This window comes from Lutjanus erythropterus, chromosome 10, assembly GCF_056507025.1.
Source record: "Lutjanus erythropterus isolate fLutEry1 chromosome 10, fLutEry1.hap2, whole genome shotgun sequence".
Classification (NCBI taxonomy): domain Eukaryota; kingdom Metazoa; phylum Chordata; class Actinopteri; order Lutjaniformes; family Lutjanidae; genus Lutjanus; species Lutjanus erythropterus.
The window spans coordinates 23,091,798-23,109,531 of record NC_139326.1 but is presented as its reverse complement, the minus strand read 5'-3'; the positions used below and the strand labels follow the sequence as shown (position 1 = coordinate 23,109,531).

At 39.8% G+C, this 17,734-nt stretch overlaps 1 protein-coding gene across 1 annotated transcript in view; it reads left to right on the top strand.

The window, feature by feature from the left end:
- aopep (aminopeptidase O (putative)) overlaps positions 1-17,734 on the top strand; it is a 105,122-nt gene that overhangs the window by 36,444 nt on the left and 50,944 nt on the right. The window contains exons 8-11 of the mRNA XM_084728708.1: positions 8,026-8,128; positions 9,087-9,194; positions 9,739-9,782; positions 13,772-13,832. Coding sequence (XP_084584834.1) covers positions 8,026-8,128; positions 9,087-9,194; positions 9,739-9,782; positions 13,772-13,832 — 316 coding nt within the window. The remainder of the gene's footprint in view (positions 1-8,025; positions 8,129-9,086; positions 9,195-9,738; positions 9,783-13,771; positions 13,833-17,734) is intronic.

Here is a 17,734-nt window from a genome sequence, read left to right as displayed (position 1 = left end):
TTAAGGGTGGGAATGTTAACACTTGCTAGCACTGTGCTTTTCATATTGTACCTGTAGCTCTTCCTTTGAGTTAAAAACTGGAGATGACACTTGTGGCATAGTGCACTATTGACATTCATGCTTGTAAGAGTGTGACAGCAAATCAACGTCTTATTGATTTCATGGCACTTGCTGCTGCTTAGCACTAACTTCTAACTATGTCATTTCACTAATAATGTGTTGTCATCACACAATGGAAACACTCATGAATGAATAGTCTTTAAATTCAAAATCAATCAGTTCAGGCTCTCCTGAATAATGTGAGCTGTGTCAGTTGAAAGCTTCAGTATTTGTATTAGTGATTTTACTCAGACTGTCCTTGTGGCTTGAAAAGGTTCAGTGCTTTAAGGGAGGTGTGTGGAAATATGTAACTCTTTCTCTGCTGAAATGCTGATAACCTTCGGTGGATGTTATGCAACATGAAGTTCACAGGTTTTGTACACCCTTAGAAATAAAGGTGCTAACTAGAACCATAAAGCGTTCTTTGGCTTGTCCCCATAGGAGAACACTTTTTGGTTCCTGGTAGAACCTATTATAAAGGTTCCTCTTGAAACCTTGAAAGGATTCTACCTAGAACCCAGCATAATGGGTTATACCAAGACCCATCTGTGAAAAGTTTTATGCAGAAACCTCTATGAGAGGTTCTAAAGAATAGCCCTTTTATGGTGTAATGATTTCACCCAGAACCCTCTCTGGGGGTTCTGCTCAGAGTATTTACATGTTCTCAAGCTGCTAACAAGAACCGAGAACCCTTTATATTCCAAGGGTTTTATCTAGAACTCACCCCAAGTATTCTACCGAGAAGCCTTTTATATTACGGTATGAAGAACTCTTTGACAACGGAGTATTCAAGGATTTCAGCAATCCTTGACAAACTGTTGTCTAGAACGCTCCCATTAGGGTTCTACCAAAACCCTTTTATTTTCCAAGGGTTTTATCTAGAACCTTCCCAGGGGATTCTAGTGAGAACCCGTTTATATTACGGTAAAAGATAACCCTTGATGAAAAGTCTGGAACCTTTAGTCATACAAAGAAACCTTGACAAACCCTCTCTTCAAAATAGCGTTATTCAGAAGCAAATGTTTCTGTGCACAACCTCGACCGTTCACAAAGAACTACACTGGAGTCCTTATTCCTAAGAGTGCAGGCTTCAAGAGGGAAGAATTCATTATGGTGACACAGGGTATGTCTTGAAATAGGAAACGGTGTGTAAGTGAAAGGGTTAAACAGTTAAACATGCACTTGAGAGCTGTGTCTGTCTCGCAGTCTATCAGGGTGTTCCCCTATGAGGCAGATGCACGGGTGATTAGGAGGATCAGGTTTCTCTGCACCTGACGGGGTTAAATCAACAACATAAAACTAACATCTAAAAAATGCAAACAGTACATGTACACACTCATACACACAAGCATACGCGTCCGCATGTGTGGATGCATACATTTAGACTGATTTGGTTACACCAAAACACATTAGTATTGAAAAGACAAGTAATTGCTTGAGTGGCACCCGAGGAAAAGCCTTTTTTAATCCTCACTTGTCTTAAAGCCACGATAAAACATGTTGAGGCATAAAAGAACCCCGCTTGTACATTATCTTATTATCTTCCATACAGTCTGTGAGTCAGGTACAGATCAGAGCAATATGCCTGTTTGCATTTTTCTACTCCTCTCAACAAGTACATTTTAGTAGAGCTGAGAGGTGCATTAGTGTTATTGTTTATTGACTTATGATAATGCTGAAAGATTTTACAAAAAGTCGGATAACATTTTATTTCTTTTGTTTGTAATTGAACAATTAGAGGCTAGACTGGTTCTTCTTCATACTCTTCGTATTCTTCATTCCATTCTTCATTATATTCTTCTTCATATTGTTTGTATTCCTCCTCTTCTTCACATTCTTAGTATCCTTCTTTGTCTTCTTCTTTATGTTCGTCTTTTTATTCTTTGTCTTCTTTTTCTTTGATTTTTTTTCTCCTACTTGGTTCACTACTTGTATTTCATTATATTCTTCTCTGTATTCTTCTTCGTGATCTGCGTCTATTTCTTTTACTACTTCTTCATCATCAGCATCATTGTCATCACCATCATCTTCATCTTCTTATCCTTCCTGTTCTTTTTTGTCTTCCTCATAGTCTTATTTATCTTCTTTTTATTTTTGTTTTCCTCTTCTGTTTCTTCTTATTCTTCATTGTATTCCTTTTCTTCACATTCTTCTTTGTATTCTTCTTCGTCTTCTTCATATTCTTCTTCTTCTTCTTCTTCTTCTTCTTTTTCTTTTTCTTTGTCTTCTTGCACAAAAATGAACAAATTAGTTGTATATGCTACCACTTTGCACTTTCACCAGAAGTGAGCATAAAAGTCTGGACTCTTCAAGCTGGCAGGAATTATGAGTCTATCACTCTGTTTTTATCTGTAAAAGTTATTAAACCCATCTCTTCTCACATTTTTGTGCAACTGACACCAACTCCTACATTGCATCTTCAGAATGTCCTCCACAAATGATCCAGAATTTTTGATTTATCAAAAATTAAGCCCACAGTGCATCAAAAATTTTAACCACTTTAACCACTGCAAAGGCTTGCTAAATAAACCTCTGAATTTTTGACAATATCTTATACAACCTTGTGCAGGCCACTGCAGTTAATGGAAAAAGAGCATCTTTAAACATAAGTTTGTCAGTTTGTTACGGAGCAATCAATAAGTGAAAAAGAGTTTTATCTTAATAACGGAGTTTTTGACGCTAGTTTGAACCCTGCTGATTGAAGTCATAGCGTGAAGCCATCTGTGGTTTCTCACTTGGCAGGTAGCTCAACAAGATCATGACTTGCCCTTGGTGTCTGGGGTTATGACTTTGAGCCCTGGGTGATACAGTCATTGTGCAGTGTGAATTAGAGACACATGATTTCAAACATATTTTTAATTTAAGAAGCTTTAAATAATTATGGTTTGGGCAGTTTTGCTCGTGGACTCTCATGTATTTCTCATTTTTCTTTCTCTTCCTTTTTTCATTTTCCTCTGTGCCCTTCTCCTTCTTCTTCCTCCTCAAAATACCCGACCCCAACTCGCTGCTGTGCAGAAGCTATAATTTCCAATAAGTTTCCTTGGAAGAAGTATATAATTTGGTACCAATTATATAGAAAATATAGTCAGCGAGGGAAGATCATGTTCAATTATATCCAATTAATTGCTGTGTAACCTAGAGAGTCTTATAGTGCACAGCAGGTCAGCTGAATGTGCAAAAATGTGAAAAGTGCAGACAGGCAATCATACAGCTCAACATACAGAATATGATTGCCAAAAATAAGAGAATAATAACTGGATTAAATGGTGCAGTTCTTCCTTGGAATTTCCTTTTTTCCCTAATTTACATAGTTAATTCCAGGACCCCCCTAGAAAATTACTAGAAATGCAATTACAGACCTGTAAAATGAGCATTACCAAATTTTGAGTCAAGGTATGAAGCCAAAAAATTTACAAATTGACAAAATTCAAGTTTTAATAGAGGTTTTTGTTTTGCAGTTTTGTGGATTGCCATATATAACAGTCAGGATCGTTGCTGACCTTGGGAACAGTACATGTGACAAGAAATCTCAACTTTCAGGTGGTTTTAACCACATCTCATGGGTCTGGGGGAGGGAGATTGTAACCTCATCCTACTTCAAGGAGGGTCTCTGTCATTGTATGTGGCATCCTTGATCTTTCTCTGGCAACTGACTTTGACAACATACCAGTTGATGCTGTCATTAATTTTTTTTTCTGGTGTTCAGTATTTTTTAATTTGGGCTCTCATCCCCTCTGTCTGTAGTCTCAGTCTGTGTGCCCTTCTAGTTTTGTATGTGATTTTACATGTTTGTCATATCATGATATATATTTGTACTGTATCAGGAAAACTCAAAGGGCATTGGAAGGTCAGATGTAACTACAGTCTTGGTTTACTCAAAGTTGACCATGCCACTCTTTGATGTGGGCTAGACTGCCTGTATGTCCACGTCCTAATGTTACTCCACTGTTAACATGGCAACTGTGGGGAAACATAATATGAATAAACACAAACTGGCTCTCTCAATGCACAGCAAAATGTCAGAAAGGACTGTCTGGTGAAGGGAAAGGATGCTCACAGAGATATGCAAAACCTCACCGGTATACACACACAAAACACACACACATAAAGGCCTAAATGGCAGATTGCGCTTTCCAAGTTCAGTGGGTCACAATCGACACCCCTTGATCCAGGAGGGGCCCCAGTGGCCAGTGTTTATCAGTCCATTTCAGATGAGTTATATTTAGGGCAGCCTGGGCCAGACGCCATTCTCCCTGCTGATTCACTGGGCTGCTGGGAGTGCTGCTCTACCTTATCCGGTTTCCACAGTCAACCCAGTGTAATTTGTCAGGATATGGCTCGCGGAGCTATAAACCTCTGTGTGTGTGTCTGTGTGTGTGTCTGTGTACGTTTCACATTAAGTTCTGTCAGTAATAGCTCCTGATTTCCTCCCGCTCTTTCTCTCTCTCTCAATCTCAGACACACCCAGGTATATGCATGGCTACACACACACACACACACACACACACACACACACACACACACACACACACACACACACACACACACAGACAAACACCCTCCCTTTCACACGCACGGCCTACGAGTCAGATAAGAGCACCATTTATTCTGCAATACATTGAGCTATTGTGTGATTCTCCAAGGCAGCAGGCAACGATTCCTCTTAAAGCTATAGTAAATCATCTCTGACAAAGAGACACAGCGAAAGACGGGGATTTACACATCCATACATCCCTGCTCTGGACAGTAGGAAGGGTGGAGTTCCTTTGTCTAACACGGCAGTGATGGATCAACTTTTTTCCTCTCCGCACTGTGCCGCCGGTATCTCTGACGCACGAAACAGACACATTTTCTTTTCTTGAAATACATGTTCTGTCATTGTTTTTGTCTCCTGCCCCAGTCCCTCTTTCTCTCTGTACTTGTCTGTCTGACACACACACACACACACACACACACACACACACACACACACACACACACACACACACACACACACACTTCCAGACACACACACGCCCAATTTCCCAGGGATAGAGCACGTCCTGCTGTCTTAAAAAGAGTCTATTTCATCTTATCAGCACTAACAGACAGACATGGGCACTACGGGCAGGAGACTGGACAGAGGGCCAGTTAAAAAAAAAAAAAAAACACTCCATGATAAGAAAAATAGTGAAATGTTGTGACCATGATACATGGAGAATAAGTAGAAGAGGCTTTCTCAGTGACTAAGACAAACAGGAAACCATGTATAGTGATCACTCAATGGATCAAAAACTTGGTAGAGAATCATTCTTATACAAGTGCTGTTTTAATAAATCATTTTTAAAAGTTTTCTCTTCCAGCTGCCAGCTGTTACCTGAGGCTGCTGCTGCAAGCACATTGAAATCATGAAAGTCATTTTCTCTCAATGAAAACAATGTCTCCTCAAAACTGATGACATACTGCCAAAAACAAGCCAATTAGATGCAGCAGCAAAACTTCAGCAGACAATATTTTATGTACAGTACTGCTGCTATTCTATTATAGTGTATTTCAAGTATACACAGTACAGTAATTTCATTTGAAAGTGTTTGAAACATTTGCACTGTATTTTGAAACAGTAATTCATAGAGTTTCAACAATTAGTTAATTAATAGTTCTGAGTTTGAAACCAGCTAGGGGGCTGGAGGATTGTGCATGTTCTCCCGGTGTCTGCATGGGTTCTGTCTGGGAACTCTGACTTCCTCCCACAGTCCAAAGACATGCAGGTTAATAGGTTAACTGGTGACTCTAAATTGTCCATAGGTGAGAACGTGAGTGGAATGGTTGTCAGTCTCTATGTGTGATTGACAGAAAAATCTGGGGTCCAGTTTTTCTTTGTCATTATGACAGTGAATGAAGAGTCTTTGGCTTTCGGTCTGTTGGGTGGACAAAAGAAGTAAGACATCACTTTGGGACATGGGGAATGGTGATGAGCACTTTGCACTTAATTTCCCCCCCCCCCCACAATTTATAGACTAAACCAATTCCCAGAGAGTGGGTCGTGATGTCCTGTTAACTCAGCCTAGATGCATTTATTTTTCATTCATGAGGTTTTAACATGTGTAAATGTCTTCAATAACACATGTCAAGATAATAAGGTCATACAGAAATGGCCATAAAAATGGCCAGAAAGGTTCATTTATGCACAAATAGATTCTGTTGGCCTGTTGTGAATTGCGTTGCAATGGATTGCTATTTTTAAAAAGTGGCTCCCCAGAAAACAAGTTTGAGAAAGACTGGCCTAATTGATTAATCAATTAATAGAGAATATATCAGATTACTCAACAATGAAAATAATTGTTAGTTGTAGCTCTAGTAAATTCAGTTTAATTCAGTAATTAGCAAAGCTGTACTATTCAATAATAAATATACAAATGTCAATTAGATAATAATCTGCATGAGAAATACAGAGAAAGAAAAAAACATTTGGTTATAATTATCACCCGCTCATAGTGATCAATTTGACCTGGACAGACGTCATCACACTAAGATGTTTCTACTGTATTTGATAGGGGAGGTTTTCCACTGTAGCTCTGTGTTTTTTACAGATATATCTTGCTCTTAATCCATTTGTCCACTGACTGGCTCAGAATATTGACAGGCAGCTTTCAATGTGCAGACACTGAGCATCATTACTTAGATGTTCTGAAATGGATTTTCCCAAATCACGTCATTGGTGTTGTCATTTTTCTCACACATAACATTCACACTATATGACATGCGCACATGCACTCCAGGAGGAACACACCCTCATTTGCATGATGAAAGTCCTTGTAAGAGTGTTCAGTCGAATTCCAGGAAGCTGATGACTTCCTCTTTCAACCCACTGAGCAAACCAAACATTCCCGTCCATCTCCTGTCCTTGATTTCTCCCACACGTCCTCCTCCTCTTCTTCTTCTCAATCCCAATCTACCTCACTCCCCCACGTCCCTGCTCTTTTGCACACTGTGCCAGGACAAAGACTCAAAAAGGACAAATATTTGACCAACTTGTGGCTCAGCTGAAACCTAACTCGAAAGATTAAACACTGAGGTTTTACATCTTACATGAGTCGTGTGAATACGATTTTGAATGTGTGTTTTTGGTCTCCCTGTTTCTGTGTGTGTGTGTGTGTCTGGCCCTGTCATGAAGCGGCCCTGTGGAAAAGTGCTAGCCAGTGATGAAGGGTGTATTGATTGGTGGGCCAGGCGCCTAGCGTATCGACTTGGCAGGAGGGTGATCCTTCAAGGCCTTCCTATTGGCACACTGAGTTAATCTGCTCAGCCTGATCAATACCGCCTAACTGAAACTATCATTGCACAGCATCCCACGTCAGCGCCCTGTTTGTTTGGCTTTTATTGGTTTTATGTGTGTTTGTTTGTGTGTTTATGGAGGTTGAAGGGATGATTTGTATCTGTGTGACAGGGAAAGTGAAACCTGGAGCATGCCTCTTTTGTGCCTGGAGACGGGGGGGCGCTTTTTTGTGGAAGTGTTATATGTTCGCTGAGTGAGTCATGGGCAGTAAAGTCAGAGTGCAGCACAGTGAGGTCATATAAACAGCATAGCATGCTATTATAAATCTACAGCTTGATTTCCAGCCTGCCTCGGGCAAAGTATGGCAACTTGGCAATGTGTTCACCATTGAGAGGATCGGCTGAGTGGCTGGATTTAGTGTTGCTGACGGTGTATTCTCGCTCTGTAGAAATTGTGGTTTTCCTGCAACTGAAATGTCTGTAAGAGTGGGATAAAATAAAACCTCTGTGCGTAGGTTCTCCAACTCCAGCCCACTTTGTTTTAGCCTTTCTATTTGTGCACCTTCCTATTCAGTGTGGGTCCTGAGCCTCTCCCACTGCCTCTGCTCATTTCCTTACCTGTCTTATCTTTCTGTGTGTTTTTGTGTCTCTGCTCTATTTGTTTTTCTGCAGACCTAACATGGAGAACACTGGTCAGGTCAGCGAGTCTGGCTCCTCCACAGTTAAACATGCCCTCAACCCTGACAAAGCCTTCATGCAAGTCCACTACCTCAAGGTGAGACAAATGTGGAAAGATGGGAAGGAAAGGATAAAAAAAAAAGATCATGTCTCAGAAGGAACCCTTTTTGAACCATTTGGGTAGGTTTATTGGCAAAAGAAACACTTTCTTAGGGTTAAGGAAGGGTACTGGTTTGGGTTAACACCATCACTCTTGCATGATCTTTTGCAGGTCTGGGGTTTCCTTGTAGACAAGGTCAAGGAAAAATGATGGAGGTAATAGAAAAGGAATGGAACCTTTTGTGAACAAACTAAAAGGACATTATATGACTCTTGGTTAGAGTCAGCCACTCTAAGTGGCCATCATTCTCTGCTGGAAAATGGTTGATTGCTCCCTCCGGATTGGGAGTGAGTTGCTGCTCAAAGCAAAGGAGTGTAGTATCTGGAGGTCTTGTTCACGGTGACATTATAATGGAGCGTGAGATGGACAGGCGAATTGATGGGTCGTCAGCAGTAATGGGGGAGGTTGTACTTGACCATTTTGATGAAGAAGGAGCTGAGCCAAGAGGCAAAGCTTTCAATTTACCAGTTGGTCTGCATTCCAACCCTCTCCTATGGTTGTGAACTTTGGGCAGAAAGAATGAGACCGCAGATACAAGTGGCTGAAATGAGTTTGTGCATCTGATTAGGATGCTTCGGGGACGCCTTCTTTTGGAGGTTTTCTGGGCATGTCCAACTGGGAGTAGACCAGGGGGTAGACCCGGAACTTATTGGAGGGATTACATATCTCATCTGACCTTGTGATCTCCCAGGAAGTACTAGAAAGCCTTGCTGGGGAGAGGAATGGCCTGCTGCCACCACGACCTGACCCTGGATAAGTGGAAGAAAATGGATGGATTGACTCTTTGTCATAGTGTTTGGAACAGCACTTGTAATGGCTATAGGTTGTTTCTCTGTATTGTCCTCTGATGGATTTTGTTCTGTTGTCCTTTTATTTGTCTTGTCCTCTTGTCCAGGGTTACTTCCTCCTCAGGTTCTTGGCCAGTCAAGTGGGAGAGCAACAATTCATCAACTTCTTCAGATCATTTGTGAAGAAATACCACGGGCAACTCATTTTATCTCAGGTGAGCCTGCAGTTTAGGAAACTCATTTTTACTTGATTAACTTACCGGAGAATCTGGTTGTTGACTTGCAGCTACTTGAGAGGCTGTTAATAAAACCTGAGCTCAGATTTGAACTGTTTTGATACGACCTGTCTCGGAGGCACAGTGTTATTACCATAAATTAATTGGAGGCTGATGTAAGCCCCATCGCCGCTGTGTTACAATAGTTGAAAATGCACGAGCAGCATTTCAAATTGATGGCCGTACATCGGCTCAGCCACATATGTTTATTCTGCTGGGGCCATGAAACTGAGTGATCACACCTGGCAGGCCTAGTGTATGTGTCCGAGTGTGTGATATGTGATGTGTTCCACCTGGCTCCTGTTTCTTCAGTGGCAGGCTGAGTCTTCCCACTAAATAATGGATGTAACATAAACACTGTTCGACCTTGTACTCTTGACTTAAGATCAGGTATGCCTTTCTCTTTCTTTTTTTTTTCTTTCTCCTCCCGCACCTCCCTAAATACCTCCATTTCTGTCTGTCTTTTTTGGTTCTTTTTGGACAGGATTTCCTGCGAATGCTGCTGATTACCTTTCCCGACATGGAGAGGTATGTAAGTGCCTATGAATAATGCTCTCAGTGTAATTCATGAATAATGAAAAATGTGCCTAGACGCATTAAAACCACTTTGATTTGTGCTCAAGTATTGGTAGCCTGGTTTCCAGTTCCAGACAAATTAAGGATATGCTTTTCATCAATTTTCTGTTTGAACTTGGCCTTACAACTTTTTTTTTTTCCTCAAAAGATGGGGCTTGTTAGTAGATTTACGGTCAAACACATGAGTATGTGCTTATTTGGCCTCTGTACTTAGACTAACTTGGTCCTGCTGTGGAAACATGACCAGCGAAAGCTCCCAACACCAATCCTGTTAAGAGAGCAGTCTCATCCACTCTCATATTAATTGAAGTGTAAAAGGATAACTGCTCCTCCTGCTCTCCTCCTCTCTAATTTTCTCTCTCCCTCTCTGTGCGCGCTTAATCATTCAGTTCTCTATTTCTCCTGATTGCCTCATTAACCTCTTCTACTGCCTGTCTCTCTCTGTCCGTCTCCCGCTCCCTGTCTGTCTTTCATTTGTTTCTCCCAGCTTCTTTTCTTACCCCTCTCTTCCTCAGCAGCCTTTTGTCTGCTCTGAATGTTGTCTTTTTAGCCTTTTCTCTCATGTGGAGTGTGCTGCTGGACTAGCAGAGATTGATTGAATTAAACAGAGGGAGTTGGGGACAGTCAATATTTGGGTCTGATGCCTCTTTCAGTAAACAACCTGCTAGAGGAGGAAGGTTTAGGATGAGAATAGACACTCACTGTTAAGGGTCCTGGCTCTGTGACTCTATGCGCAGACTGCAGGCCATGTAATTAGTCCCAGACTTAATGGAGAACATAATATTTATATGACTGAACAGAAAAAGTATTAACATACATTCAAAAAAATCAATGCATTCATTGATTTGTGTTAATAAGAAACCACTGTTTTCCAGGCATCACCATCACTCTTTCTAAAAGACAGAATGTTTTAGTCAATCAACATTAAAGGGATAGTTAAGGTATTTTGAAGTGGGGTTGTGTCAGTCAGTCAGTCTATTACCTACAGTAGGTGGTGGTCGACATGCCCCCAGTTTGGAGAAGCAGCAGGAGCACCGGTGTGGGAAGCTAAGCAATGTACTGTTGCAACAAAAATGTATTTTAGCCAATTAAGAAAAAGATGCACCAAAAGAAGTATTGTCTGTTTAAGTGTATGTTATATTTTCAATATAATATTGTCAAAAACATGAGTGGCTCATCTAACGCTGCCTTTATCAGTTAGGTTGTTTGCTATTGTGTGACTTTGGTGCATTTAAACTAACCCTTTCAAACAGCAAAGTTACATAATAACAAAACCAAACTAACTCATCTTGTCATCAGTAGTCCCGCAACTCCCATGTTCTCTGAGATACAATTACTGTTTTTTGTCAAAGAACAGAGTCTTTGCAGATAGGCCCAAAATTATGCTCTTCTAGTGGGTAATAAGTGATAAATAAAAGGGATTATATTAATGACTTTATACATTTTTTTGGAAATGTTGCAGAAACTGATATTAATATTGTTAGATGGGTGTTTTCTTTAAGTGTCTAAGATACATTTCGCTGCCGACCCTGTCCACTGTAGCACATTGGTTAGCTTCCTACACTGGTACTCCTGCTGCTTCTCAAAACTGGGGTCATGCCAACCGCCATCTATTGTAGGTAATAAACTGACTGTGGATAAGTACCTCATACAACCCTTTTAAGGCTCATGGCTGCTCTGTGAGAGCAGGGCGTGTAATTTGCTCCAGACTTAATGAGGGACATAATATTTGTAAGACTAAACATAAAAATTAATTATTATCAATAGATTCAGTGATTTGTGTCAGTATGAATCCGCTGTTTTCCAGGCTCTTTCTAAAAGACAGTATGTTCTCATCTAAATAATCAATAAAATGAAATTAAGTTTCCAAGCTCTACATGAAAAAAAACTGGTGGATACATGTGTTGTCTGGTTTCATGAGACATAAAGTTCATCTCTTTCTAGTCCTACTATGGAACAGTATTTGACAGTTCATGTTGTGTATTAACTGTATTAATCTTTTGTTTGTCACACAAGGAAACTATGCTCACATAATCCCATGTAATCCTACTTTATACTGTCTCACTGCTGGTGTGGCAGATGTTTAGTTTATATATATATATATATATTGTATTATATATTATGGTTCAAGTCCGCATGCCAAGAGCTAAAATTTCCTTGTGGTGAAGTCACTGATGATGTTTTAATGTCCAGTTTCTGGGCAAATTGGTGCTTTATGGGGAGTATTACCTCTTCTAGTACACTGTAGAGTGTAAAGTGATTTTTATGAGCTTCAATTTACTGAACGCCCACTCTCCATCTGCCAAAGTTGTCAGCAAATATACAATAGGAAATGACGCAGTGGGACTTGCACTTTACTAGTGTGTGAAAGCAAGGACCACAGCCTTGACCTTGCAACAAAATGCCAGCCTCTCGAAATTTCCTTGAGTATGTATAAAAATGGTCTCTAAACCATTTTTAGCCACTCTAGCAGTAGTGTGGCACAGTGTTGGTCAGTCTGTCTGGCCCTCCATCTCCAACACTGTGGGTCCAAAGTTAAATATCTCGACAAGTATCAAATGGATTGCCATGAAATTTTACAATCGCTGTCTGCGCAGAATGAATTGCAAGCTAACACTCGCCGTCAGCTCAAAAGGCAGCTGGACAGATGAGTCACAGTGATGCAAGCTGAGATAAGTCTGACAATGTGAAGCTGAGCCTGACAAGCGAGTCTGAGATGTGTTTAAATGGCCACTGCACATAGGGCCCCATTAGTGGTAAAAACCCAAGAATAGCAAACTTTTCTGGCATGTAATGAGTATGCAAGTCAAATAAATGTAACAGACATTTTTACATACTGTAATAGATGACAGAAACGTGTGGTCATCACACTTACAAAGCTGTTTACATGGATAATGAAAATGAATATTACACTAATTTTTCCATTTATATGGGGCTGTGCACACTGCTTTTATGGAAAAGAAGGACAGCGGGCGCAGCTGCTTAAACTGTTTTGGATCTTTGCATTAAAATAGTATTTTTCATAGTTTTCCACAGGTGCAGACTTATTCGACATATCAGTCACATGGAGAAGGTGATTTGTAATGTAATATTTAGCCTTATGTGAAGAGAAGAAAGAAGTGTGTTCACTTGAGATTCCCCTATCTGCATATTCTAATTTTACCAAGGTCTAAGATGTCACCAGCATGAGCAGGAGATTCCTATATTGTCTTTCTTATTTTTCATTCCCTATGGGGATAAATAAAGAGATACCTACCTAAAAAATATTTTAGGTAAATGTAGGAAATCACCAATTGAGTCTTAGTTAGGAAAGCATAATTTGTAATAACAACAATAAAAAAAATACAAAAATGTAAATTGCAACTTTTTATTACAAAATGGCCCTTTTTTTTTAAGAGCTGAATATCACAGATTAATATACAGTAATAGCTTCAGACTGGCCAAGTGTGGAATTTTCCTGTAAGCGCAGGCAGGCAGGATTGATGATGTGGGGGTATGCTGAGTAATTACTCCTGGTGTGTATGTTTTACAGTTTGCATACTGTACACACTGTTGACTGCTTATGAAATGTTTGTGGGAACATTTGTCTTTGCAAGCCAGTCCTATCACAGTGTGTGTTCTGTATGTGACCGTGTGCAAACCATCCATTTGAACTCCTCCTCGGCTGCACTCACACACACGCACTTACACATTATTGCTTACTGTATATACATACATACAGTATAAATCCCATTCATTGTCTGTACATGCCTGTTTGCTAGTCTTTGCATAGGAGAGTGGGTGTGCCCCTCTTTTTGTTTAAAGTGTTGGCCTAAAACTCCAGTCTGCTATGGCCCCAACAGTATTTTCCCAGAGCTGTGTTTTCATACGGTGTCTTGGGCAATAACAGTCATTGCTATAATAATAGGAATAATACTAACACTTGTGCCATTGTGTTGCAGAAAAGGCCTCACCCTCAGTGCTATTTATGCTGACTGGCTCGATCGACCGGGAATTCCAAAGGTATGAAGAGTCCCGCTTTCTTTTGTCATTTATCAAAATATTGAGTTTGATCATGTTGCTTTAGTATAATATGGTTTCATAAAAAGCTGAATACCAGCTAGTCAAATTATCTTCTTAAACATTTAAGTCTTAAATCAATTTAAACTGAAAATAAACTTACTCTTCATGTAGTGTATAAAATAAATTATTACTATGTATCCACAGTTAACTAACAGCACACAACAGTGCAAAAATTCAGCACCATTGATTTTGTATTAATGACTTTGTGCTCTCTGAACTTCTCTTCATATTTTTTAGCTACAAAATAAATTATTACTTTAGTTATGTTCATTGTCCTTTTCCTTTCTTCAGAAATAGCAACAAATTAACACCCAGATGTTGTTTTGTTGATGTTATTTTGTGTGATCCTTCCTGTCACACCCATGCATCAGGCGATAATTTCATCATCTCTGCGTACTTACTATACTGGTTTCTGGTTACAGAAGAGGTTAGTTTTTTCAGTCCTGGATTAAACTGGTTGAAGGTCTTAGGGTTGGGTGAATCATACTGACTGCAGGGTTATCATCCTTAATAATGAATCAGTAGATTTTGAGATCATTCACTGAGATCATCAACTAGACTTCAGTATAGTTGAAGATGTTGTCTTCAAATCCTGTAAAAAGGATGGGGCTTGATAAGATTTTATTGGTACCAATATCAGTATAGATTTTGCTGGTTGGTCTTATTCTTCTTTTAGTGAAGCTGGCTGTAGCCTGAGAGCTGGCTGTAGTAACACTCATGTCTTCCATCATTTTCCATTCTGCCTGCATGGCACCAATGTTGTTATAACATAGGGTATTAACCTTCAGAAATGGATGTGCTGCTCGGTTGGGAACAAGCAGTGCATACATGGCATTCCTGGTATTTAAACTGATGTTTAAACCAAAAGTGCTGGTGTTTCTGCCCTTACCTGAAATTATCATTTCATAGACACTACAGCTCACACTGGTGTCCTCTTTCTTTGTGATATGAGGCCCAGTTTGGACCAGTTTTTCCTTTCTGGCCTCTGGACTTCTGCAAGTTTCCAGCAGTGTAGATGCACGAGTTTGAAATCATTGTTTTGCAATGTGCGACTGTCTGAAAGATATGCCAGTACTGATTCAAGAGGCGTAGACTTTAGATGGATTGGATAATTTAGAACCGGTTCTCACTTCCCATCCCCAGTTGAAAGCCAGCAGTAGTATGTGTAGTTCTATATCCAGTGACTTTTAGATGACAGGAGCAGCGTAGCCTTTGTCTCAGTATAGATCAGCTGTAAATAGCAGAGTAATGACACTCATAATGAAAATTATGTCTCATATTAGAAGTAAATAGCTGTGAGTATATAAATCCTACATCTTAAATGACGTGTGACTGTTAGCCAGCAGGCATTTTGAAACTGCAGCTAGACGGTGATGCCTCTCCCTGATAACAACATAAAAGCTCCCAACACATTTGTTGTTCAACTTGAGTTTTTCAAGTCGGCTCCCCAAAAGACATCATCCACTTCATTCCTCTGTGAGCACAGATAATTACTGAAAAAGATAATCACACAATTAATTTTATTATAGTGTTGTTGAAACATTATCATCTCTTTTGTTAGCAGGCTGTTAACTGTATCTTGACAAGGTGAGCTGTGCTGCTTTGCCTCTGCCCTCCAATCAAAAAAGACTCACAGTCATAGATACTAGGATTGCAAGGCTACACACACTCTCACACGCACACACACACTCGCACAATCAATCCACTTTAACAGCTTCTTCAATTCTCCCATCTCCATGGTAACTGATCTTAATTACCGCTGTGTGTATGTGCATTTTTGTGTGTCTGCGCTCATGTTGCTGTCTGGGAACCTTCACCTTCCAGATTATGTGATGATGTAACTGGAGCCTTTCAGGGGGCCTCTGAGGGTGGGAAGGAAGGACAGCGTGGAGGGACTGCTGTTTTCTCACACCTGATTGGGTGATGGCTAGAGTGTTCTTGCAGAGGCTTTTTTTGTGTTTGATGTGCCAGTCACCAGCTAATAAGATCAGCCAGATCGATTGAAACCTTTTACAAATGCAAGTGCCTGTGTTATTATGTACACTAGACACAAACACATTTTTAAGTCTCTCCCTCCCTTTCTCTCCTCTCTGCCTCCTATCCATCGCTCCACAAATGTGCCTGAATTGGAGAAAGGCAGGAAATGGTTCGGCCTAATAATAAACAATGACATTCACCGATCCCAGAGTAAGAGATGTGGACTGGGAAGGCCACTGCCAGCCTATTTTAGACCTCAGAGTTTAGATGAGTAAGCATGCCCTTTGGGATGATGGATCTAGTCTGAGATACCTTGTTTAAATAAAGACTACCCTTGATTCACCAGAGCTTTCAGCCTGATACGTTCCCCTAACTCCTATAACTTACATTAGCATTTTACGGTTGTCTTTTTCTGCCTGGCTTATCAATAAATGCCCCTTTTTGCGACCAGTTATCATAGACTGATGTAACAGTGTTTTACCGCACACTGTTCTTCCAGGCAGAAACTGGATTTGGATTTACCTCGAGGTAGTAAACCTGAGCAGCTTAAAAAAAGCTAAATTGGCTGATATGACAAAGAAAAGAGTGCCAATTACTGGAGCTCAAACTTTCTCCGCTGTAAATTAGGACTGTCTGTCAAACTCAGTACTTTTTGGATATAGCGACTCAGCTTGGTTGAAATCCTGAGCCACCAAATTCTTGGTCGAAGGTTTAGTCTTATTTACAGAATTTTGATAGGGTTGTTTGATTCAAATCATGATATGTTCAATTTATTTAGAGTTTATCTGCAGCTCTTTGTGATAAGGCAGCATTAAACACTGCTGAATATAATGGGTTTGGCTTATTATTATGTTTTCATCTGCAGTTCATCTGCAATTTTAATTGCTATTTGGATTCCTCCTTATACAGATCATGCTCAAAATCCCCTCCAACAATTAACTCTGTTGCAACAGTAACCACTATGATCAAATTCATATGGAGAATACAACACCCTGACAAAAAGCAATACATGTTACTCACATGTGCATCAGTCATATACTAGAAGTGACTAGTTTGTACTGGAAGTTGGTTTCATCTCCAATATTAGCAGCACACATCATCACAAGACATTGATCTCTGACCAGAGTCCTGTTACACTGCAGCTACAGTCCTCTTTTCCAAACCAAAATATAATTGGAGGTGTAACTTATTATTATCTGTAGGTTTTAAAGTGTACATTACCAAAAATCTCAGAATGTTTAGACATCACTGAAAAGTCTCCAGACTCTACACTCTGGGAAATTCTTAAAGTTGCCATCAGAGGTTTTATTATTTTTTGAAGGAAACTAACAATAAATTAGTTATAATGGACAAACACATAAAACATCTCTACTGCAGTCTGACTATAACAAGAGTCTGATAATAAAATCTGAATATATGTCTGTTCTTGGAGAGGGAATTAGTAGTCTATTATTAAAGACGGATAAATGATTAATTAAGTGACAAACCTCAGAAATTACTCTCAAGATCACTTGAAGGAGAGCTGGTATAGACCACTACCCACAAAACAGAAGAAAACAGCTTTATTTAATTTTTTTAAAAATGTGTCAATACTCAACAAAGTAAATTATCGCTGAAGTATCATTTTGGTGTTTGTTGTTGTCTGGCATTGTTTCTGGGATTAAAAGGGAGGATTTTGGAGGATGTTCATACTCAAAGATTCAAGTAAAAAAACTCACCAAACTGTTGGGCAAATCACAAATTCCTACTTTAAACAGATGAGGGATGTGATTTATTTGCTTCTCATGCGTGTTTCTGAGTAAGAGGTGTAACTTCTTAACTTCTGCATGCAATCTGATATTGATTCACTGGAGAGACACTACACA